Source organism: Nematostella vectensis, chromosome 9, assembly GCF_932526225.1.
Source record: "Nematostella vectensis chromosome 9, jaNemVect1.1, whole genome shotgun sequence".
Classification (NCBI taxonomy): Eukaryota; Metazoa; Cnidaria; class Anthozoa; order Actiniaria; family Edwardsiidae; genus Nematostella; species Nematostella vectensis.
In genome coordinates, this window is record NC_064042.1 from 3,419,289 (window position 1) to 3,445,304 (window position 26,016).

Genomic DNA, 26,016 nt, shown 5'->3' on the forward strand with positions numbered 1-26,016 from the left:
TGTGTCAGTTTGATTAACTATCGCAAGTTACTTCATTATGAATTGTGATGATGAGCTGGATTGTGGCTTAATTTTACAAAACTGTCAAAACACAACAATAGTAGTACGGTAGTCATAGATAGTATGTTTTGCAATTCTTAATTGTTGTTCACATAAAGTCTTTGAGATTTTTTATCGATTGAACAGTGTCAGCATTAGCGTTCATAAAAAAGGAATATATGCTCGTGTTTTGTGTTTGTACTCTTTATTTGTTGTGCCAAAGTAGTTTCCAGTCCTTCTCCCACCCCGTAGCCCTACCGGAATGTATTCATCCAGGGGCGGATATAGCTTTTCGCTAAACGGGAGGGAGGGGAGCGGGGGGGAGGGGGGGAGGGGGGGGTTGGGTCAGTGACAGAGGCGGAGGGATAAATTTGTTTGGTTTCATGTGGCTTTCTGGCGGCCCAAGAGGGAGTTTAAACCCCTATAAACCCTCCCCGTAGAACCGCTACTATGTCATCAAATGGTCTATCGCTGCCAACGAACACTCTCTGGCAGAGAATGTGTGAAGACTACTGTTAATTGTACGATTTAATTCATGACTTATCCAAGAAAAAAAACAGTAGCCAGTGTTTTTCGTGGTTATGACCTCCCGTCCCTCAGTCCGCATCCCCATTCCTTCCCTGCCCTCGACAGTCGTGATCTGAAACCTTGCAGCATGCGTTAGCTAAGACAGTAGCAAGATCTTAAAGAGACTCCGCCATCCTTGCAAAGTACCAAATGTGAGTAAGCATCCATTTCCATCAGCTTATTTGAAACGATGTCTTCTATTAAATTCGGCTAAAAAAGGTATTTTACATTTAGGTGGCTACTTTCGTACGTTACGACACCCTCTTGAAATCCGCTTGAATCACAATGAATTTTAATCTATCATACAACTAAAAAGCACAATTCCATTTCTTGAGTATTAAAAAATACATATATAGTTGTATTCGAAAAAAAATGTTTTGAATATTCAAAACAAAAGCAAAACAACATTGTCACGTTAGTCGGGTCTATAGACTTTAAAAAGCAACGACTACGAGACGGCAAAGTGAGACGTGACAAAACCCACTTAAAGGCTAAAATATCTATAGATAATGCCAGAGTATTATACAAATAGATCTCATTTTTTCTAATAATCCATCGTTGGCATGCAGAAAAAGTAGCCAGCGAGACACAGTCGAGTTGTGTAACTGTTTCTAGTACTGTGACTATGGATTATTAGAGGGCAGATTACATAGCATACACAGGAAAATGAGATCAATTTGTTTTAAGTGATTTTTAGTAAACAACCCGCGCGCAATAATATCAACCGTACTCTTATCACCAACTCGAACAATAAGAGCTCGCGTTTCACACCTTAAACGCCCCTTTCGTATACTGTCTATTTTCTAAGTACGGCTTAAGTGACTTTGACTTAAGAAAGTTTGACAACAGCACGGCCATTTCTCTTGTGTTTATGCGTCCGTCCATTTCTGAGCGCCTGCTGTGAGGAGAAGTACCTGCTTGACTCCCCTATGAAGAGCTCACTAAATAGACGGTCCAATAACCCAGATTATATAAAAAGTACGCGAACGGGAAGCAAATCCTTGCGTATCGGTCTACGGTGTTGGTCTCTTCGTTATCAGTAAAGTTGTCCGTGTACGGAGTGAGGTCGTCTGTCGAACGCCCGTAACCACCTTCCATCTTGTACATGCGTTCGTTGATGATCACGTGATTTTCTGTGTTGCCATTCCTACGGCCTGGTCTTTTGATGGGCCGTTGATCGTTACCTTCGTCCTGGATTAAAAAAAAGAGAAGACTGTTACAACAAAATAGCAGCACATTTCAATTCCGTAGTCATGTGGGATGAAACACCTTTGGCCAGGGGCGTAGGCAGGGGGTGGCCCTGGAGCCCCCCTCCTTCCATCAGGCAAAAATACAGTAAATGTATGACACATTATCTAAAATACAGGAGAAAATGCCTTTTGGGCCCCCTCCTGTTACAAATCCTGGCTACGCCGCTGAAGGGTGTGAAGGGATAAAACAATTCATACCTATTCGATGAACAGGTCGTAGTGCTCACCATGCCGTATAAAAGGGATCTGAAAACAATTTGATTTCTTTTCAAGCTACCCCAGTAACTAGCGTTAGAAGGTCTTTTTTTGATGTGTTCACAAATGGTTTGCGCGCATTCTCCTGGGGCCGGCTCCTGGAAAGCAGGTTAGCGCTAACCCAGGGATAATCGAGGCCCCCCCCCCCTTCCCCTGCAAATCCTTGGGACGCGCCTTTCAAGTCGTCATACCTGTTGATTGCTCGCTGTCGTCCCATAATTAGTAGTTTTAAGCGGGAAATCCCCACTCATATCTTCTCCATTCGCTTTTTCGCCCTTCACTCGCCGAAGTATAGTGGTTCCCTTGCGAGTTATCCTCTTTGCTTGGAACTTGATAAATGTAGAGCTTGGGTACTCGATTAACGCGCAGAACACGAACAGGAAAGATACCATCAAGAACCAATCAATCGCCTTCACGTAACTAACTCTCGGCATTGACGATTGAATCCCGAAGATAAGCGTCGTGAGAGCGAGCACTGTCGTAATGCCGAGTGCGACCCGAGCTGGTGGCGAGCTGCGGGGTATCCAAAATGAGACCCAGCTAGAAAACAATTGAAGATAAGTGTAAATAGAAAAAAATAAATCTTCTCTTATCAAATCTTGCAGAACAAATTCATTATGCTATTGTCATAATAGCTTGCTTTATTGCTTTTTTTCGATTACAGCCCCTTTTTGTGGCGTGTACCTTGGCCGGCTGCCAAAAAAGTACATCGCCGACGGTTTGTATTTCATGCGGTTGTCGGTGGAGAAGAATATTTTGTTTGCGCTTGCGCAGTAGGTAAGAAGAGCCTCAACAGTTTCAATACCTTTCCCAGAGACTGCGAAACTTTGAGCCCGCGGCCAGAGAAATGAGAAAGACTCTGGTAGGAGTAGATTGAATAATTTTAAATAAAAGGTGGACGCAAATGGAAGTTTAAAAGAAATACCACCGTGGATTACTTTCTTTTCCCCCACATTTGCTTTGTTAAATCCCTTGCATTGGAAGGCTTATATGTAAATATTTATGACCTGAAAGCTTAGAATCAGCAATATACTGGTTAATATGTTTTACTTTGTGAACGTGAACGTTTTCACATTGTCACACCGTCCGTAAAAATTCTCCAAATAAGTTCCTTTTATATGATACCCCCACCCCTTCCCCCAGCCAATCCTGGTTACGCGCCTGCTAGTGTACTGCATCTGTATAACACAGGGTAAGCAAAGCGCTGTGGGCGTGAGAGAGAGATTATCTTTCCATTTGCTCTACGGCGGAAATGTGCATTGATGATAAAGAGGGCCGACACCCGAGAGCAACTGGCTCATTTGAAATAAGGCGTGGAAGAGGGCTAGCAGCGCGAATGATGAAGTGTGTATGAGAGCGCAATTTCAGTTGATTAAAATTATGTCTAAATTAATTTTCAAACGTTGATTGGACGCCAGTAAACTCACTAATTAGTAATCATCGAAACGGTCTTTACTTAATCTCAAGTCATCTGAGTGTGGAAAGGTCACACAAATACTATATTTTATATTTTAATCATGTAAATATAGCTTTTAATTAATAGTTAACAATTTATTTATTTCTGTCTATTTTTGTCCCGTATAAATAGAGAAATTTTTTTCACCAGCTAGGTGAAAACATGTTAATAAAGTTTCTATTTATTTTATATTCTACATAACATGGACTTGAAAGCGAAGAAGTGCCCTTAAATAGCCATGACGAACATTGCATCTATAATATATAACCGGATACCCTGACGTGCTGTAAGAAGCCTTATCAAACGGTATTTTTTGTAAGATGTTTGGCCATATGTTAAGCTTACACCACAACATAAGAACACAACGCATTTACCATTTACGGTAGATCGATACCATGTTTTATAATAACGGCTCTTTTCAAAATGACACAATGCTAGACTGTTTAACCTTCCCTAACTACCGTCCATGGGTTGAAGTCTTAGTGTGGATAGTGACCGTGCTTTGTTTGGTCGCACCAATCCTCGTTTTCGTCATCATCTACCGCAACCCGTGCTTACAGACTGCGCCTAACATGCTCTTGGCATCCATGACGGTCTCCGATTTCATCTTCGCGCTTGGTACGCCGGTTGGAACTATTTACTCTAAATTTCTCTCGAACTCTTTGGTGTGCATAACCCTATCACTCACAGGGGTTGTTTCCATGTTGGTGTCGGAGATTTCGCTGGCTGTTATAAGCGTGGAGCGTTTCTATGCCATCATGAAGCCGTTCAAGGCAAGGATTGCAAGCAGTCGCTCACGATGGCACACCATTGTGGCTATCTGGTCCTTTGCGATCATCGTAGCGGCTGTCGTGATATTTGCAGGAAATGGTTCATCGGTGTTTTGCTATTCTGAGGATTCAGTGGATTTTTATCTTCATATCACGGTTTTTTTTGTTTGTTTTTTTATTCAATGCTGCTTATACTGCATTGTTGGCGTCAATCTCAGAGGTCGCTTACCTCCGGGACAGGACGAAAGAGCAGCCAAAAAGCTCGCTAAAAACCGTCGAATTATCACTATGCTGTTCGCCGTTGTTTTGTTGTTCATATTGACGTGGGGACCAATTAACGTGTCTGCTCTTCACGAAGATGATTTTGCCTTAATAAAATCGTGTTGGTTTTTAGATCTCAGTTTCTTCTTCATTTTAGCACCCTTTTGCAACGCTTTTCTTAATCCTCTTGTGTACTTCATCTTTATGGCAAATTATCGCAGGGGACTCAAGGATCTGGTCAGAACGTGTTTACCAAGGTGCTTTAGAAAACTCTCGCCAAAAATGGAGAGCTATGAGTTGGAGGTAAACGCAAGTCACGGAACTATGGGGGCTGGCGCAGCTGCTACGGTAATAACTTTCCATAAAAAGTTTACTCAAAACCATCATGCTAACTAAATCGATTATAAACTCTTGGCACAAGAATGACTATCCTCTGAAGTTAAACGTGTTCTGTCCGAAGGGGAATGAGGAGGCGCCTTGTGATTCCACAACATGGCTCATGTTTGCGACCACAGGCGCTGCTTTACGATCGAAAACAATAATTATTAGGAGGAAGAACCCGGGAACCATTCTTGAAGCAAGAAAGACAACAAACAAACAAACAAACAAACAAACAAACAAACACAAGGCGACACCTTTTCGAGCACTAACGGTCAGATAAAGAAAAGTTTGGTTCTATTTTCTGAAAGTTAATTCATGTTAGCGTGAACTCAACAGACTTTGTACACTTATTTTCTAAAAAATTCAAAAGGGCTCTGTGAGCCAACTCGTGAATGCAAATTTGTTTTTCCAGTTATTTTCTTGTGTGCATAAAAGATATACTGGATGAATTTTGAACAAAGGATGAACACATCCAAGATGCTGGGAGTACATAACAATGTCCTTTCTTTTCGATGTGATGAAACACAAAGAACAGTATGATTATTTATTATTATCATAAAAAGTAAAAAAGAAAAGAAATTAGACGTAACAAGTAGGGATCGAACCTCCGGTCTCTGACGTCTTAGACAAGCGACAGAACCACTATACCACCAAGGCATTGCTGAATTAACCCCTGAGTAAAATTAGTTTATATCCTAAATTGGTATCTCACCGTTCGAACTGCTTTCGCTAGCATGTCAAATTTCGCCCTATTCTTTCCGGAAACAGAAGTTAAATACCCGACATAATTAATCAAGCAACAGTCATATGTATTTTAAGAATGTCAACATTCTAGAAATTCGCAAATTCGTTATGGATCGTTTCTTGATGAGTAAGCGTGTTTGAACGAGTTTTGTTTGATATTTAGCATTTGAACTTATAAAAAGAGAATTAAATGCTTTGCTAGCATTTTACTTGTTTTGTAAACTAACAACTTGAATTGGACTGAACCGTGCTGTGTTGCAAAAGCACAGAAAGACCACAAAAAGTTTACGGATGATTGATCCGACGATCGAGTGACACAGAAGTCCCTCCAATAACTCGTAAATGATTTGCAACCATTCACGGGTTAAAAATGGTCTCGACAATTTCTCAATTGCTCCGATAAGATGATGGAAGCGTTATATTTTTTACTCCCGACAAGGTGGTGAAGCTGCCGAGGACTAAAATGATGCACGTGTTTATGTTGCTGGATGATGAATGATGATTATGATATAATGATTATCATGATGGTTGTCTTAGCTGATGTCAATCTCACCTTAGTATTACGATCAGGATAGTTGGGATGTATGTTTGAACCACATAGTAGAACTTCTTACGGCGAATGGAGAAAGTCAACTTAAGTAAGGTAAAGGTACCTAATAAACGATAGAAAAAAAAACACAGCATATTCGTGTACACTTGCCAGAAAGGATCATTCTACAAGTAATTTGTGTACACTTTTAATCTCCATGGTAATATGGAGAAAAAGAAAATGGTAGTTCTGTCACCGAAAGGTTCTTACGGATACTGGAGCAATCAATTCCAACGATGCCAATACATCAGTGACATTTGAAGAATAATTTAGATATATTTCCCTGGTAGAAATATTGATTGTCTTTTAGTGGTAAAAATACCATTCGCCAATTTTAATGATACAAAAAATATTTAATTCAAATGTATTACGGATAAGCGAAATACTCCTAAAGTAGAAATATTCTGGCTTGTTTGCAGTCATAATGAATATGTATTTTGTGCCAGATTTGTACCCAGTCGCCAAAATGAGAAGAACATAATGGAAACATAATTTATGCGCGGTTTGTCTGTGGTGATAAACCAGGCGCACGGCACCGCACGTCAACCCACACGGCACCGCGCGCCTAGTTAATCACCGCAGGCAAACCGCGCATAAATTATGTTTCTCTTTTTTCTTCTTATATTCTTATCATTTTGGCGACTGGGTACGAGTCTGAATTTGTGCATTAAATAAAGTCTCAATACCGGTTTTACCTGTTGGATAAGTAAACGTCTCTTTGCTCGCATGATACTCATCAAGGGCGAACTGGGACATGGTCAGGTTGTCGCTGATGATGACAGCGTTCTTGTACTTATCTCCTGGGTCAGCCTTCCAGCTCAGAAGCAAGTCATCATTGTTCATCCCGTCTAAAACCATTCTCAAACATATTCGTTATTTATTTATTTCCGGGACGATTCTTGATCATGTTAAGAAAACCATTAGGGACTGTTAAGAAATGTTGATCTTTTTTTTTTAATAAATAAAAACAATATCGTTTGCTTTTAGGACCTCAATCCTATTCCCTTACTTACAGCTTCGACATAAAATTTCTTCTGCTCTGAGAACCCTCACATCCCAATCGTATGTAAAAGAACAATGAACATACAGCTTTTGGAGGATATACTACAGGATTGGGTGTCCATAGGGTAGTTACACTTACAGCTTTCGAAGGATATACTACAGGATTGGGTGTCCATAGGGTAGTTGCGCAGGTACATCATACATGACGCTACGACAGTCATCCTGAGGGAGAGGATTAGAAAAAGAGTTATTATCTATCTTAATAATATGAAATGGCAACATAACCAGCATCATAACCAGCATCGCCATTTTTTTCAGCATCAGTATTAATATCATCAGCATCATGGATAACATCATTGTCATCACGGCTGCTTTAGTATCTATATCATTATCATCAGCTGAAGCAGCAGCAGCAATTACATGATTATTAACAGCATCAACCATTATCAGCATCATTATCAAAAACGTCACCAAAGCAGCAGCATTATAAGCATATCGATGACATCATAAGTGCATCATGAAAATCACCATTTGCATCCCATCATCTTTAGCAAAATAATAATCATCTTAGAAAACCACAGAATCAATAACACCATTATCACCAAAATTTTCATCATCATCATGACATCATGATCATAATCATCACGGCAGCATCAAAAACATCATCACCAGCTGAACCAGTATCAGTTGTATAATGCAGATAATAATCTTGCCGTCATCGTCGTCGTCGCCGTCGTCGTCATCATCATCATAAACTATTTCATCCAAACTTGAACCTCACCTCTGACTGTACACCACCCTGCCCTCAGGGTCTATTGTCAGAAGGAACTGGTTTTCGGGCACAGTGCTTGACTTCTCGTTGTTGATGTAGGTATCTGGTTTCCAGATCTGCTTCATGATATCCCCGCCAAGCGTAAGGTTCCTTTTCTTGTACACGTGACCGTACGCGAGCCGTGGATCCGTCCATAACTGGCGCAGGAAAAACGTGGTCTCGAATTGCTTTATTTAAAAGTATAATCAACATTAAAAAAGAAAGAGTTCTGATATGAGGAAGCTCAAGAGAAACAAAGGGGCATGTTATTTAACTTCTTCGAAATAACAGCAAAAATGCAATAGATTATCTAATTTATTTATTTAAAAAGGGGTTTTCGTTATTGACAGCATCATCCGTCCATAACTGGCGCAGGAAAAACGTGGTCTCGAATTGCTTTATTTAAAAGTATAATCAACATTAAAAAAGAAAGAGTTCTGATATGAGGAAGCTCAAGAGAAACAAAGGGGCATGTTATTGAACTTCTTCGAAATAACAGCAAAAATGCAATAGATTATCTAATTTATTTATTAAAAAAGGGGTTTTCGTTATTGACAGCATCATCCGTCCAGAAATTGCATAGCAAATATGAACAGACCCGTACCTAGGATTTTTCTTGGGGGTGTGCAAAATCCGAAAAAGTGGACCTAATTTTGGGGGAGGGAGGGGGGTGGTGAGTTTTCAGATAAAAATCTGACCACCCCCGAAAGAACAAAAAGGGATTTTTTGTTTATGCCTTTGCAATATCTCCAAGCGACGTTTATTGTCGGATTTGGCTACAAATAAAGTCTGTCTTACATGGATTAATGACATACCAGATTGATCTAGCTTATGCTGTATAGTTTTATCTACAAATAGCACGTCTATTGAGAACCGAAAGTGGACTTTTGATCGTTGTGGGGGGGGGGGAGTTCGCACCCCCTGCACCCCCCTGGGTACGGGCCTGATGACTAAGAGATTTGATGGGAGGTCAGATGCTTTTATTGTTTGTATAGTGTTGATACTGTGGATGCAACTCACCATTTCTTGTTCATTGAGTCCTCCAATAGATGTCAGAAAAAATGAAATGGAAACTTTAACCGGGTCTCCTGTGGAAAGAAATGACACCGAGGACTGCTCACAAGACATGACAAGCGGTTTTTAACCCACCCTATCCATAATGCATTGCATTAACACTCAAAAGCATTTGCCAATTCTTATAGGTGTAGTAGTTGCACTACGAATTCAAGTGACTCGAATTGTTTTGTTGATGTATTTAATGGGAGGTATATATATATATATATATATATATATATATATATATATATATATATATATATATATATATATACCTCCCATAAGACTATATAAGACTATATATAGACTTTTTTTAGACTATTTACTAATGAAAGCAACAGCAATGCAATACATTTTGGGATAGATGTTGGATATACCTTTAAAACCTGATATTAAGTGTTTCATAAATCAAATGACCAAGAAAAAGTTTCAAGGTAAACAAATCCCGGCCTTATTCACGATTTGGTTTGATTTGCTGGTAGCATCCCTGCTTTAATGCTACTATTACGACCTCTTTTGTGATGGTCTTATTCTAGTTGTTTTGACCTGACTGTTGCCTGTATTCCTTATTTGAGAGGAAGTAATCTCAAGTTGAAATGAGAAATGGAAGATAACTAACGTTATCTAAATATATGTAAAAAAAGAAAGGCGCCAAATATATATCCAAGGCAGAACCATATGGGTTAATTGAACTTATGTGCATTGGCATGAAAATCTTAAACTTACCTTCGAAGTGTGGTCGAAGTCGTTTGTCATAAACCTTTGGGTCAAGCATGTCGTTCAGTGCAGCAGACGCATTCACGCCATCGGCTGAGCTAAGAGCAAGAAAAAACAAGAGCAATCTGACCATATTTGGACAAAAGGAATAGCGAAATGCACAAAGGCTGCATTGACAACGTGGACAAGCGCTCGAACTCATAGCAAAGTTATCGCGGTGAAATCGGTAATAGCACAAACGGCTTCTCGCCACACAGGCGGTCCCTGGATATCTTCGATTTTCTCCCGTATATTGATATCAGAATAATCTATGTATTTTAAGGAATAGACAAAGAGACGACTTCATTACAGATGGAGATGATGATATTATGCTAAATGGCGTACGTGCATTTCAGTTCCTTTCTCTTTGATTGGTAAAGATAGACAAGAGCAAGCTCTTGTCGTCTATCATTTTACTATGTAAAAAAATGCCCTTCTTTAGATATCATTTATCTGAAATAGATAACACTGATAGGGAAGCTCAATGACACAAATATTCATTATGTAACTTTTATTTGCCTTTGGGGAAAGATGAAATAATACGGATTATAAATCAATCCCAAAAAAACTCATGGGGAAACTATATTTAGGTAATCCCCGGGAGGAGGGGGATGGGTGGGTGGGTGGGTGGGTGGGTGGGGGGATGGGGTTCGTCGACAAAATCAATTTTGATAGCACTTTGGGTGTTGCAACAGCAAGTCTTACCCCCAAAATGTAGCACTACCATAAGTTAGCGACGATAATAAAGCAGGGAGTTCAGGGGCGCTTGTTCACAAGTTTTAGGCCTTCATTAGAAATGAGACCCCTTTGGGATAGGGAATTACAAGAATCTTTGAACCCCCCAGGGGTGTCAGTCGGTACAATTTTATGCCCTAAAATATAGGACGATTATCCCCGACCACGTTTATCGAGAAGGAATAAGAAATTAAGCGTAAAAACCCAGTTCATTGTTTGAAAGGCTGCAAGAATTATTGTTACCTGCATTCGGGTTAACTTAACCATTATCCCCGACCACGTTTATCGAAAAGGAATAAGAAATTAAGGGTAAAAACCCAGTTCATTGTTTGAAAGGCTGCAAGAATTATTGTTACCTGCATTCGGGTTAACTTAACCATTATCCCCGACCACGTTTATCGAGAAGAAATAAGAAATTAAGCGTAAAAACCCAGTTCATTGTTTGAAAAGCTGCAAGAATTATTGTTACCTGCATTCGGGTTAACTTAACCATTATCCCCGACCACGTTTATCGAGAAGAAATAAGAAATTAAGCGTAAAAACCCAGTTCATTGTTTGAAAAGCTGCAAGAATTATTGTTACCTGCATTCGGGTTAACTTAACCTTAAGCCACCACAGGCTGCGACAAGAGTCTCTAGCTCAACCTTATTTGATATAGATGTAGGTCCCTTAATACATTCTTTCAAGATTTGTTAAAAACAAGCTGGAAATGAGAAGTTATCGGCTTCTTTAAAGAGTTCTCTTCCTTTGAGCTTTTTCTAAAGGATCATACCAGTATATATAGACCTATATCTTTTACTAGATAAGGCTTAAGTGCCTTGTCTGTTACGTACATTTTTAAGCTGTTTACTTTATTCTTATGACTTCGCTGTCTTTGAGCTTCTTGTACCTTGATAAGGCCGAGGGGCCCTATAATATTCTCTGATAGAGGTTTTATATCAGGAAATATGAATCTCTTTACAATAAAGGTGCGGCAAAATTATTTTTCAATAGGTTGTCAAATGATAAGAACGATTCTATGATTTTATAGAAATGCAAGTTTTTTTAAAGTTGGTTAAAATAACTTTTCTGAAATTTATTATGATAGAAGACTAATTGCTAAATCCGTATGCTTTTCAAATGGACCCAAAGTAAGGCGACTTGATTATCTTGAATATCTAACGACTTATTACCTCGGCCGCAAGGGAAGCATGAGCGTACACAGGGTCATAGGGTAATGGTGGTTATGGAGGGGGGGGGGGGGGGGGGGGGGAAGGGGTTGAATTCCCCTTGGCCCAAAAGGTGGGTGGTCTCATTCAAACAAGGAGGTTGATTCTAAAAGATTTGTGCCTGGTCTGGGTCTGGCGTATTTATACCAGCAAGGTGAGCCCGCAAAGCACGCTGGGTTCCTTAGCATGCGTAATCAGTAAGCTGTATAAGTGGTAAAAGAATTATGAACAAATTTTAGCAAGTGTCAAGTTGATACTCATAAGAATATGTGTAATAAGCCACTATTTACTCAGCCTGTTCATATAAGGATGTTCTGAATTTTATGAGGAATTAGTATCAGGGAGAGTGAGAGAATTGCGAATATCGTTATCACGGTTTCTATATTAGAGTGGTATTCCGTGCAACAAAATGTAGGTGTAAAAGTGTAATAGTCAAGCCAGAACAAAAAGAGAACAATAAAAAAAAAATTACAAAGTATTAGTACTAATTAAACTAAATAGTATTTCACGGGTTTTTGAAAAGGACGTTATTGCAGCAGTATGGACCGAATACACCGGATAACCTAGCTTAAACATATCATGTCTCCCGCTCCCTTTCCGTTTTCCCTGTTGAGCCTTGCCATGGAAAACTCGGGCTCCCACTTTTATTGTCCTCGGAAACTCTATTAGTTTGGATTAAACTGCAATTTCTATCACTCATAGCAATGATTTCATAACAATATTTTAACCCCCCCCCCTTAAAGTTTATCTTGAAGTTAGCGCACAGCCCCGTGTATTATTTAAAAATTGTTTAGCTATTTATAACATCTTAATATACCAATTTTGAATACATTTGTATTGTTTTTTAATTAAAAACTCTACGCTAAACTCGTGTAGTCAAAGTAATCTCAATGCCCGGGGGTTTAATACCAACTCAAAGTTTGCCACGTGCCTTTTCTGTCATAAAAAAAGCAATTATGGCTGCGTGAGAATCTTGTTGCTTTTGTATTTCATGAGCCACGTACACCATCACACAATACGCCTTTCGTGTACATGCATCGGCCATTTATAACGATTCATCAATGGGAAATGCTACACATTTGTGGTAAAATAACTCTATTTGTGGGCTCAAAGTGATTATTAAAGCATTGAAAAGAGATCCTTTCTCTTAAATTTTGGCGTGGTTGATAGGAGAAATGAAAAATGACTTCTCTGTTTTTTCACTTATTATCCAAGATAATAAATAGGGGGTTACTAACCTTGCCAAAAATAATGGCACAAGATTACATATCGGAAGAAACATCACCAACACGAAGAACATCATGACTGCAGAGATGGAAGATGTGGGTCGTCTTATAAATACATTCCCTGGGAATAAAAGGAAATTGTCTTGTATAATGATTTCCATAAAGCCAGAAGTGAACCGTTTAGGATAATTAAGGCAATTTGCATATATTACAATTTATTCGGAAATATACAAATGATAACGGAGATAGAAAAAATAATAACATGGAGCGTATAGTATCACCTCATTAAAATTACAAGCCCCTTGTGATTTCACGAGAAAAATACTAATAATCGATTCGTAAAGAGCTTGAAACTTAAGCCAAAAGAATCTAATCTTTTGACAAAGTAAATATTGATATCTTATATTGAAGCGGTTTTGTTGAGCAGAACTTATTATACAGAACAATTCACATAAAAATGGAGGGATAAAATCTATACCACGTTGGTTGCGATTAAGGTTTCAATACCTTTAAAGACCGGACAAAAAATATTAAGAGATAAGCTTAAAACATTCTTAGCTTTTTTTTTTAACCTAAGCATCGATCTGAAAATAAATCTTTAATAAAGATATATATCTATGTAAATCCAGTATCCAGAACCATTTTTGTACTTGGGCATCTGTTTGGAAACGTCAGTCGACTGCTAAGTTTGCGTAATGAGATCGATAACCCACAGTCTTTTTGACGACAGAAGCACCATTTAGGATTTATCTTCAAATATTACAATTTGAGAAGACTCCCGCGCAAGCGATTAACGTGATAGCTCAATTCAATTGGAACTTTTAATCCTTACTTGTGATTATACTCAGATCTTGTAGACATCTAAGTACACAAGCCTATCATCAGAGTTTTCTCTCGAGGGCTTTCTTATTTCCATATTCGTTTTCCTGTATTCCACACGTAAACAGCATGCTTTGCTGTGCCATGCTGGATGTCTGTCGTTAATTAATAAATTTGTTATTCGTTGTATCCAAAACGAACGGAATTTTAATCCCCTTGCCTACTGCGATCATTACTTCAAACATTAATAGCATTTTGACATTCGCTTTTAATAAGTCCTTGACGCTAAAATTAACACCTTTTGGCTTTGAATCCAAATTCATTTTCATTTTCCAGTCAATCTGGACAACCACAACGAAAACGAATTGAACCAAAACGAAAACGAATTGGTGTATTCAATATTCACCTTATTTTTCTGCTTTCGATAAAAATAGCAGTTGTTCCACCCTTTTCTAGGAAATGTATGTCTATAAAGCATCCCTTTTATATCCCAAATGATTTTGTATGAACTCATCAGGTGCCATCTTAACAGGCGGTATATGAAGCTATTGAAAATGAGAAATCCAACTTCTATACAATATTCTCAGAAAAACTGGGGTTCTTAAAAGTTTTGCCAACTCTCACCGACGATATCCAACAGCTAATCGCCTTATGTGTCTTATGGCTTCCGTCCTTTGAATTAATCATTGAAAACGTTTTCAAGTTGGCCAGCACAAAAATGGTCTTAAATCACTCAAATTCTAACCAATCAAGAAGCACAAAATGTAATTCCGTTATTTGGAAAGACAAGAGCCAAAACAATATGAAAATCAAAGAAAACAAAAAATTAGAAAACCAGGCATCACCATCGCCCTCGCCCTCGCCATCACCACCATCGTAACTTCTGGTTTTCTAATACAAAGCTGTAGAATTAAAAATGCTATGGTTTATTTTAATTAAAAAGGATAAAAAGAGCGCCATTGACAATAACGTTGCTATAGGTACAGAAAGAGCGCGAGCTAATGCTAACGCTTCCATTGTTAATAGTTATTTGAAGACAAAACAAAATTATCGCGTATCAAATTATCATGTATTAAAACTATTGTCTTTTCGCAAGATTATGTAAAAAGTGGCTTAGCCGAGGACCCTTGTAATACAACAAGGGCGCAACGCGGTCGAGTCGAAGGCGAAGGGAGGCGCTAAGGCAGCCGCCATGCAAGTCATGTCTGACTAAGGGACACAGCTTAGGATCGAACCAGAAGTCAAACCCTTGAAGCAAAGTCGAGAATCAGAACTCAACTCATGGCGGAACAGGAAATCAGAGCTACGCTCATCATAGATACGCTCTGCCAACTGTGCCACCGACGCCCCCAAAGCCAATGACATTTGCGTGTCCTCTCGCTACAGCTTCGCAAACCATTCACTGTACTTAGCATGAGATTGGTCAGCGCTATTTCGAGCATTTTTCTTTGGTAGTCCCAAAACAAGAGAGCATAAGATAAGAGAGGGACAATTTAGTATTACCCGCGCGCCATGTCAATTACGAATCTGGCAATTTTTAGTAACCACCACCCCACCACTGCGCGTGAGGATTTGCTTTTTTTATTTTGTCCTACTCCCCCGCGGGTTGCGTGTTGTTGTTTTGCCAACTCGATAGGAATGTAACATAACTCGGAAGAAGAAAACAAGTCTAACTTAAATTACCAAGATTGGCAACTATACTCACAGAAGGCTAAATCCCTGTTTTGTTTGTCTGAGCGGCGAAGTCAAGTGAAGGAGAAAGAAAAATCCGACGAGCGATAAAATGGCAGTGATACCGCGTTTAATTCAAATCCCGACACCAGCTTGTTTAATAACAGCATAATAATACATATAATACATAACATATAATAATAACAACATCAAAGAAGTACAGTAATATTTCCCTCTTTATATTTTTACTATTACAAAAGCTCAGATACTTCAGCTTGCTGGCTTTGATTATCACAAAAATGCATTCCCTCGCTACAAGGATAGTTTTATGAAATGTATTTTTCTTGGAATCCTTCTCAATTCACCGGAATATTCACAAAAATCAATATCATATCTTATGTCTAACTTACAGATTTCGTTTGACCATTAGGAAGATAATGAATGTTGAGAAACCACGAAGAAGCAGCAAGTTATAGCGAAAACGGTGTTTGAAGCACGAGGTTTTCAGCTTGATTTTGAATAATGTCTCGTTTTTGAAATCTTGCAATCCTCGAAGTACTACATCCCCTTAATAAACCGCAACTGCCCGTATCCTTGATGCTAGAATGAAATTTTCGATGGTATTTGTGCAAATAGGGTGTTTTTTTTCGGTTTCAAGTCACAAAACAGCGGCAAACAACAAGATGTAAATGCCAAAGCGCGGGGGAAGGGTGAGTAATAATGCTCACGCGCAGTGGTGGGGTGGTGGTTACTTAAAATAGCCAGATTCGGAATAGACATGGCGCGCGGGTAATACCAAAGTGTCCCTCTCTTATCTTATGCTCTCCAAGACCTGTCCCGACTTTCGGGCATTTAGTCCATCTAAGACCTGTCCCGACTTTCGGGCATTTAGTCCATCCAAGACCTGTCCCGACTGCCGGGCATTTAGTCCATCCAAGACCTGTCCCGACTGTCCCACTGCGTACTTTGGCACTCTTTTTTTTTAGAAAAGTCGAATAATTATAATTGCTTTTTTTAAATTAATATTTTTTTGTTTATTAAAATAATAAACCATTCGCATCCCATGGCACAAAATCAAGATCTAGCAGGAGGCTAGCAGGAATATAACTTTCAAGTTATTGGGGTATTGGTGAACCTATTAGTTATAATCAATTCTGGCATCTGGCACAGTTCTCATAGAGAGTAAACAAATACATTTTAGGCTTAGATACTAAGGTGTATGTGATGGCGATTTTTGTTTGATACTTCATTTCCAATAGATTGATATTTGTAAGTATTTGACCTGGGCATACATTTTATAAATGGTAACAGAAATTGAAATGACTATAGCTTTTTGTCATCTGTAATTATATGTTTACTTTGTTTTTATAATCATCTCCGGTTTGTTAGTTGCCACTTTCTGGACCGCTAAACAACAACTTTAAGTAAAAAAAAAAAAAAGCCAAAGAGATGAATGACATCGTTTGAGCAGTGTTTTAAAAGGAATAACATTAATTTCCAATGTAGGCCCGAAGTTTGTTTCTTTTAATACTTTCTTTCCTTTACGATATCTTTAATAGGATGCCACACTATGGCAATTATTATAGTTTTCTTTTTTTGTCTATTAGAAAAGTAGACTCACCTTTCACTTATTGCTGACACTAAGGATAAAATGTCTTCTATGTATAGATATTCAGCTGAAGAAATAATAACTATAAGCTCTGCGCATAGCATCGATCTAGCGACGCGTCCCCTCTAGGCTGTGATGATTCTTCCCCTAGCACTGAAACGAATACTAGCAGAAGGGTTATAAAATATTTAGTAAGTCCTAACCGCAAAGGCCAGTCAGGGGCCGTATCAGACAATTTACCTTTGATAATAAATAAATCATTAATGTAATAAAGTAACTTGGCGCTTTCATAGATTATTTCAAAAATTAAAATTAAAAGACTTATCAGCTATTCCTATGTTTGAATGATTATCACAAAAATATTTTGATCTCATTGGAGGTGATGAGTTTGAGATGAGATAAAATTTCAATAACAGCGACTAAGCCCCTGTAACGATTTTCTTGATCATTTCCGTGAAAAATATTCAAGTATCATAGTTATTTTCTTCCGAGCTACTGGGACTTTGCCAAATTGGCATTTCTATATGCAGCATTTATTTGCTTAGTCGTTTTTGTATTAGCGAAAGTGCCATTTGTAATATCCTTCACATATTTTATATATGCATCCAGCGCTTCATTGTTTGTGCTATAAAAAAAACTATGGAAAATTGTTTTGTCGTCGCTTTGAACTTTGGCAATTGCCCAATATAAGCTTTTTTCGCGAATCTCATCGACATTCTAGAAATATTATAATAACTTACCTGCAAAAATTGGATAAGAAAAAAAAAGTAACGAAAAAGGGAAAAAGTAAATTGAGTTGAATCTGTTGGTGGTCTATTGAAAAAGGGGAGAGGGAAGGGGGCTGCGAGGGAACTGGGTCTGGCATTGAAAATTTTAAGCTGTTCCAATACATGTAGGACTTCCTACAGACCAATCCAATCCAATCCAATCCAGTCCAATCCAATCCAATCCAATCCAATCCAATCCAATCCAATCCAATCCAATCCAATCCAATCCAATCCAATCCAATCCAATCCAATCCAATCCAATCCAATCCAATCCAATCCAAATCCAATCCAGTCCTGTCCAGTCCAGTCTATCGATTTACTTACTTACTTACTTACTTGCTTCCTATCTTCCTTCCTTCCTTCCTTCCTTCCTTCCTTCCTTCCTTCCTTCCTTCCTTCCTTCCTTCCTTCCTTCCTTCCTTCCTTCCTTCCTTCCTGCCTTCCTTCCTTCCTTCCTTCCTTCCTTCCTTCCTTCCTTCCTTCCTTCCTTCCTTCCTTCCTTCCTTCCTTCCTTCCTTTCTTCCTTCCTTCCTTCCATCCTTCCTTCCTTATTTATTTATTTATCAGCAGCCATTTTGTCAAATATGAAAAAGCATCCATTACCATCGGCTGGTCTGCCAATGCAAGGCGATATTTTCGATTGTATTTTCGTAAATAAAGTATTAAACTTTGCTTTAGATGGTTATTTTAAGATTTCATCAGAATATGTGACTCCAAATAGTAAAAAAATCAAAGCTTGACAAGGACTCTTTAAAAGGGAGACCAATAACCAGGTCCCAAAAATATCGAGGTCTACTTAGACGCCTTGGGGGCTTGATCGCCATGGTAACGATATCTTAATGCATAACACGTGCGCGTGGTTTCCCCATTGTTCTAGAAGTAACATTGATTAATAATGAAAGGCGTTGTTTTGGTTGCATCTAAAAATCCGTTTAGTAAAGAACCTTATTGCTCCTAATGATTATGCTGATACTAACCATTTACTTTACTTAAAACTAACCCAAAACAAACACAACAGACTATACGCGTATTGCTGAGGGTAGTGGGTAAACAAACACAACAGACTATACGCGTATTGCTGAGGGTAGTGGGTAAACAAACACAACATTCTATACGCGTATTGCTGAGGGTAGTGGGTAAACAAACACAACAGACTATACGCGTATTGCTGAGGGTAGTGGGTAAACAAACACAACAGACTATACGCGTATTGCTGAGGGTAGTGGGTAAACAAACACAACAGACTATACGCGTATTGCTGAGGGTAGTGGGTAAACAAACACAACATTCTATACGCGTATTGTTGAGGGTAGTGGGTAAACAAACACAACAGACTATACGCGTATTGCTGAGGGTAGTGGGTAAACAAACACAACAGACTATACGCGTATTGCTGAGGGTAGTGGGTAAACAAACACAACAGACTATACGCGTATTGCTGAGGGTAGTGGGTAAACAAACACAACAGACTATACGCGTATTGTTGAGGGTAGTGGGTAAACAAACACAACAGACTATACGCGTATTGCTGAGGGTAGTGGGTAAACAAACACAACAGTCTATACGCGTATTGCTGAGGGTAGTGGGTAAACAAACACAACAGACTATACGCGTATTGCTGAGGGTAGTGGGTAATAAAAAATGAGTATTTTCTCTAGCCATAGCATCATTTATCCTTTTTATTAAAATATTGGTTTTTGCAAATGTCGAAATACGGATTAAAAATATGAAAAACGGTAAAGCCAAGGGCAATATTAAAAAAAAAATTATGAGACAAGCGCCTATATCTTTTTTGAATAACATTTTGTTCTCCTTTTGCTCTTCTCTTTGGAATTGTTTGATAGAGACGATGACAGTGTGGCGGCTTTCTTTTTTTAGATAACAAAGATCTTTGGATAATTGCTCTGAAATTTTGCCAAGCGATATTAATTGCATGGTAATTTTTTGGGGACGGTGTGGGCGGCCGAAGTTGTTTCTGAAGACTGTTTGACGAAAACCGTAAGTATTTATGCGTATTTTATACGCCTGTGAAAATACACTAAGTTTCGCTATAATATGTTTATTATATATTTCAAGCGCTATGGCCCTTCGTCCTTAGAACGTGCTTCGACGAGTGGGCAACGCTCAAACATCAGCAAATATTTCACCGAGGCGTACAACATATATGATATCTCACAATACCATTTATCTATCCCAATGATTCCCCCACGCCTTTGAAGACAGACTTTTCTACAATTTGTCTGATGTTTGTCATATTATTCCATTGATTGAAGAGCTGACCATTGCAATCCCATAACAAAGAATTAAAATTAAGAATTAAATTAAGAATTAAATATATTTTCATTAAGGTAAAATTTTCCCGGCTTCAAGAGGATCAGAAGGAAAAATGTCCTTAACAAGACAAGTAAGTGGGCTGGCAATTTTACTGTGAATTAAGCTTTGGAAATAAATATTTGAATGTGAATGTTCCTGGCTTTAAGAGAGATCAGAAGGGAAAATGTCCTAAACTAGACATTTTACAGTGCATTTTAAAGTTTAAAAACTTTCGGAATAAACGTAAATTCGATTTAATAGGGTAGAGTGAGGTCACATTTGTCATAACCTGCCACATTTGTCATAAAACAGCCACATTTGTCATAAGGGTGTGCCACATTTGTCATAACTTCCGTTATAATATCAATTAGCGAAGCCTACGAAGCCGCTTGCAATCACCATATCAATAAGCAGAGCTCGAGGAGCGGTTTGCAAGCAAATAATGATAATTATAACAATAATAATATTGTCATAAAGGTGTGCCACATTTGTCACAACTGCCATATTTGTCATAAGTTGTGCCAAAATAATGACGTCTAATAGTGCTAGTTTTTATATCTTGCCAAGGGCGGGCGGGCGGGCGGGCGGGCGGGCTGGCGGGCGGGCGGGCAATGCAGAAACATTAAGAAAATATTTTGGGGAGAGGCACAGGATGTTTTAGGCGCACCTGTGAAAAAGCGGGAAATTTCCCCCCAAGTATCCTTGCCATCGCTAAAGATCGCGGTTGATTTAGCTCTATGGCTATATCTGTTTTTTTTTTCCTGCACAGGTGTTTATGTTATCGATGCACTCACTATCAAACCAATCGGGATTAATTGTGCTGTTCTTCATTTTTGCATTAGGGTATTTCAGCCCAGCCCCTCAAGACTTAGATAGTAAACTAGCATTTACAGATTGAGCTCATCAAATTGCTTGCAGTATTTCCCGGAGCTCAGAAAGAGATAATATGTGCTTTATTATCCTCATTCCGTAATAACAGTGCCGTAGCAGGCAATATTGGGGATACAGCCACGGCCCTTCTGGTCACGTCGTTATAATTTTTTTTATTATATTGGGGGAGGAGGAGAGGGGCTAGTGCCCCCAGTACCCCGCCCTGTGCTACGGCCCTGATTAAAATTAACAAGATATCGGATAGAATTACAGCGATTCAAGTAGATTTATCTTATCACTGCACTGTTAGTTTCAGGGAGTTATTTTTACTCCACTCAGAGAGTAAAAACTACTCTTTGCGATGGAGTACTTTTAAAGGAGTAATTTGAACTCCTTTATTGGAGTAAAACCTACTCCACTGAGGAGTATTTTTTTTGTTTACTCCCTTAACGGAGTAAGTTTTACTCTGCTGAGAATTAGTATCGAATTTTTATTAGAAAAAGAGTAATTTTCACTCTTGTTGGTCAAATAATGGAGTAAAAAGTACTCTTTTCTGGGAGTAATTTTAGCAGAGTAAAAGCTACTCCAACTATCTGAAGTGAAAAGAGTTATTTTTACTCCAGATGGTCAAAAAATGGAGTAAAAAAGTACTCCTTTTAGGGGGTAGATTTTGAAGAGTAAAAACTACTCCAGCCATCTCGTGTTGAAAGAGTAGTTTTTACTCCAGCTGTATCTTTTTAGAGCAGTAACAAAACACTCCAAATATATAAAATAAAGAGAGTTGTTTTTTTTACTCTGAATTAGCTGAATTTAAGAAGGAAAACGATAGTCTTTATTATATAAGACAAAAGATAAAAATAATAATTTATCGTATTTATTGGTATTGAGACAAAAAACTCTACCCTGTGCCTAGGAGTTTCCTAAGATTTCCTAAGTTCGATCAAAACAACAAAATATGATTAAACTTCCTAAAAATTCCTAGGATTTCCTAGTATAAGCAGTAGACCAGAAAACTGAAATAATTTGGATAAGAAAATCTTAGAAAGAAGATTTGAAGTTCTACAATTTAGGAACTCTTAGGAAATCCAAAAAGAACATTTTCAATACAATAACAGGCCTCGCCATACTTGCATGTATTGTCAGCTATACTATAACAATAAGAAATGTAATCAAAGACAGGCTTGGACTCGAACATGAGTTTTATGTGGTGTACTTTCAAAATTCGCTCAGAATAAATAGTACTGCATTTAAAAGAAAGATAGGTAGGGTGATAATTGTATAAAATTCTTAGATCCGATTTGAACATTATAAAATAATATATATTGTTTCTAATAGAAATGCTACTTGAGATTATAAAAAAAAATGTCCCGCTTTGCAGATAGAAGAAGGCTCACCAGGGCCCGTAAAACCAAAATGTACCGGGCGTCCCTCGCTTTAGTGGCCGAGAGGGGCTTGGGCCCAAGGCGCAAAACCATAACGGTCGAACGAAAGCCATTATAATAATAACCTCCAAACAGATAGCCGTTTATTCCCGTCTTTTCTACGCGTAATCCACCTTTTTTGAGGATTTGATGGCAGAACATGGAGTGAAGTTAAAGGTTAGTGTGTAACGGGCTTTATAATGCGATAGGTTCAATACTAAATGTGATTTTTGCGACCAACTTCAGCATCAAATCATCGTTCGTGGGCGGATTTCTCGAACTAGACTGATATGTTTTGTGATTCTTTGTTATCTTCCAAAGCAATACTACCTTCTTATGTGTTTCTCTTATTATCTTCGCAGGACATTATGATAGAGATAGTAAAATGTGCTCGAGTTGAAAGCCAGAAAACAAAGAAGTTTGAGGTATAAGGAATGTGTCAATGCGTAAATCGCAAGAAACGAATAAAAACTTCGTAAACTTAAGTTATTCACTAATCACTGTACTTACATCTAAAGCGCCTATGCTTTATAAACTGTTACTTGAAGCACAAAATTGAATAACTTAGCTTAGTAAAAACCTAGTAATCAGTCTTGCACCTAAAATTTGTCCAGATATTTATTTTGAATATCTAATGTTACTGTAGTTGGTTTTTGTCCGTATATTCTGATCACAGTAAACCCTGCATATGAAGAACCTAGTTATCTTTTCAAGCTAGCCTACCAGATTCAAATTTAAATGGTGCATATAGAGGCATTAGGCTTCTAGCTTCTTATCTGAATATACAAAGATGGAGGAGGAGGCAGTTCTTTTGGAAAACCGTAATGACGCCAAAAAGGGTAATGTTCAAAAGCTGTTAAAGTTGTTATAGAAAAATAATATTGTGTTATGTTTGTTTCAGCTTTGTTATGTTGGGACACTTGTTAGTAATTTTGTCCTGGATACCTTATGTCAAATGACTATTATTTTTCAAACATTTTTTCAACTTATATTTTTGTTATTTTTTAGACTGAATTGTTTAATTAAATGATTTGTCAAATTCATAATAACGTCTTTTCCTTGGTGTTTCTAAATTACTCTACTTTCTCCAGTATTAACCCATGAAGTAGGTGGAGTTTAAACGGCCATTTTGTAAAAATAGGGGGGAGGGGGTTGAAATCATCCCTTTAGTTACCCAATTAGTAGGGGGAAATAACAAAATAGGGAGTAAAAATTGACTCCCATTTTGAGGGTGAATTGTACTCTTTTAATGGAGTAACTACAAGCAACCTAGTAAATTACTCCACTTAGCTACCCCCTAAAGTGGGTAAAATCTACTCCCCTGAGAGAGTAGGAAAAAAAGGAGTAAAAAATAACTCCATTTTGAGGGTAAATTGTACTCCTTTAATGGAGTAATAGCAAGCAACCTAGTAAATCACTCCCTTTAGTTACTCCCCTACAGGGGTAAAATCTACTCCCTTGAGAGAGTAGAAAAAAGGGAGTAAAAAATTACTCCAAAAAGGGAGTCATTTTGTACCTCGTTTTTTTACTCCCCTTTTGGAGTTAAAACTACTCTCTGAAACTAACAGTGTGATGCACATATCGTTTGCAAAGATTTATTGCGGTCTAAATACAATCACCACTAAACTACAGAGCTTAGCCAAGTCAACTTATTAAAAATGTCGTCAAAACCAATCTCGACCCTTTGAAGAAAAAAAAATCTTATTTTTCTTTGTTTCAAGGTTAGTGTTGTTTCGAGGCTGTTTTCAAGAAGGCTACTGCTGATGCTGATGGCACTACTGCTAGTTGTCCCTCTCGGATGGCAGCTGCGATTCTCAACAGGTGAGTGCAGGTGGTTAAGGGTACTTTAGGCTATCTTCATAGACACACTTGTTTTGTTCCGACTAAGGGCTGAGGCTCTTATTTTGAGGTCCTGTAAATAAATTACTGCCTTGTACTTTAGGCTATCTTCATAGACACACTTGTTTTGTTCCGACTAAGGGCTAAGGCTCTTATTTTGAGGTCCTGTAAATAAATTACTGCCTTGTACTTTAGGCTATCTTCATAGACACACTTGTTTTGTTCCGACTAAGGGCTAAGGCTCTTATTTTGAGGTCCTGTAAACCTCTTGTATCAAACAAAACATTTTTTCGATATTTAACAGAATTTCTGGCGTATATCGAGGCCTTTTTGCCCGTTTCGGCCTAAAAGTTGATATTTTGGCGATTGCAACGCCCAGCTCCCCAAAGCAACGCGCATGTGCGTCCTTAGAAATTAGATGCTGATCAGGGCCGTAGCAGGGGGTGGGGCACTGTGGGCATGTGACCCCCCCTATATTTTCATGTCAAGAAAATTTAGCTAAATATTGTTGTTTTACCAAACGCTTTGACCTCCCTAAAAGGAAACTAATATATTCCTTTTTTTTGGAAAAAAAAAGATTCTTGTCATTTTTAAGGTTGCCGTATCGCAGGTGCTTCGTAAACTTTATGACTTGTACTCAGAAAAGAAAAACAGCGACTGTGACCATCTTTGGTCAATGCAGAAAGTATCTGTAAAGAAACTCGAAGATTCTTCGGTACCAGTCGCTCAATACGACAACGTTTTCTTCATATTCAAAAACTATAAGGAATGGCCAGAAGTGGCGTGGCTGTGCCCCCCTAAAATTCTCTAAATGTTTCTGTATTGTACCCCCTCCCCATTGTTACATGGCCTGCTACTGCTCTGTTATAGACATTTTCAGTTCGTTAATGACATGAGGTCGTTATGGTATGGTATGGCATGGTGCCTAGATTTGCGTTTTATTTTTTTCGAGGTCACAAAACCCTCAGCCCGATCGCAGATAAGCTGACACGTTTGAAGTGGTATACATTTATTTCATATAATATTACACCCGCAGTGCTTCCTGGGGTATCAAGTAAATAAGCAAATAAGCGTAAAGAAAATACAAATCCAAGTTTCATAACCAGTTATATGAACATTCACATAGCTTTCCGATTCAAGGATTCAGTCGTTTATACATTACCCATGAACCATCGCGGGTTACGACACATGAGTTCTCGAGTGCAACCCCCCCCCCCCCAGTAGTTTCTTTATGTTTCTGTTTTGTGCCCTCCAAAATACCGAGGCCTGTTACGGCACGGTAAAACGCTCGTTATTACTGTAAGATTCTTAAATTGTACTCCTCAAATGTTTTCTTCCATCAAATAACACGGGTTCTATCTTTTGTGACGGCACTTCTTATTTGAGTAAACATAGTCCATGTGATAGCTCCAGACTGACTGTGTCGTCTGAAAGTAACATTCTCGGCTGCTCATACGACAGCAAGACAATCTTTAGTAAGGATCAAGTGCGACTTGAAGGGACCACACCAAAGAATAAAAGTAATCAAGCAGAAATTTACTTTTTTTTTTGTCTGTCTGCTGTCTGTTTTCCCTCCCTCCCTCCCTCCCTCCCTCCCTCCC

The 26,016-nt window shown here is 38.4% G+C and overlaps 2 protein-coding genes across 11 annotated transcripts in view; one reads left to right on the forward strand and one right to left on the reverse strand.

The window, feature by feature from the left end:
* Window positions 1-784: 784 nt before the first annotated feature.
* LOC5517299 (glycine receptor subunit alpha-4) lies at window positions 785-17,385 on the reverse strand. Of its 4 annotated transcripts, XM_048732695.1 has the most exons (11): window positions 14,550-14,592; window positions 13,939-14,080; window positions 13,119-13,227; window positions 9,908-9,996; window positions 9,146-9,213; window positions 8,096-8,313; window positions 7,454-7,536; window positions 7,008-7,160; window positions 6,277-6,376; window positions 2,303-2,651; window positions 785-1,797 (listed from the first exon to the last, which is right to left on the reverse strand). In XM_048732695.1, the coding sequence occupies exons 3-11, from the start codon at window positions 13,181-13,183 to the stop codon at window positions 1,534-1,536; spliced, it is 1,389 nt and encodes a 462-aa protein (XP_048588652.1). In that variant the 5' UTR covers window positions 13,184-13,227; window positions 13,939-14,080; window positions 14,550-14,592; the 3' UTR covers window positions 785-1,533. The 4 variants fall into 4 exon arrangements, with proteins under 4 accessions (XP_048588652.1, XP_048588653.1, XP_048588651.1 ...); XM_048732696.1 differs by lacking the exons at window positions 13,939-14,080; window positions 14,550-14,592 and adding an exon at window positions 17,218-17,385; XM_048732694.1 differs by lacking the exons at window positions 13,119-13,227; window positions 13,939-14,080; window positions 14,550-14,592 and having other exon boundaries at window positions 8,096-8,283; window positions 9,908-10,547.
* Window positions 17,386-18,962: 1,577 nt separating this feature from the next.
* Window positions 18,963-26,016, forward strand: part of LOC116621512 (alpha-1,3-mannosyl-glycoprotein 4-beta-N-acetylglucosaminyltransferase C) — a 22,457-nt gene continuing 15,403 nt past the window's right edge. The window contains exons 1-3 of one of the 7 annotated variants that reach the window (XM_032387321.2): window positions 18,963-19,970; window positions 20,321-20,376; window positions 24,298-24,397. In XM_032387321.2, the coding sequence (XP_032243212.2) occupies window positions 20,359-20,376; window positions 24,298-24,397 (118 nt within the window). In that variant the 5' untranslated portion in view covers window positions 18,963-19,970; window positions 20,321-20,358. Of the gene's footprint in view, window positions 19,971-20,320; window positions 20,377-22,604; window positions 22,754-22,779; window positions 23,002-24,297; window positions 24,398-24,887; window positions 25,936-26,016 lie in introns of those variants that run through there. The other 6 variants (XM_048732092.1, XM_048732088.1, XM_048732087.1 and 3 more) reach the window with 6 other exon arrangements.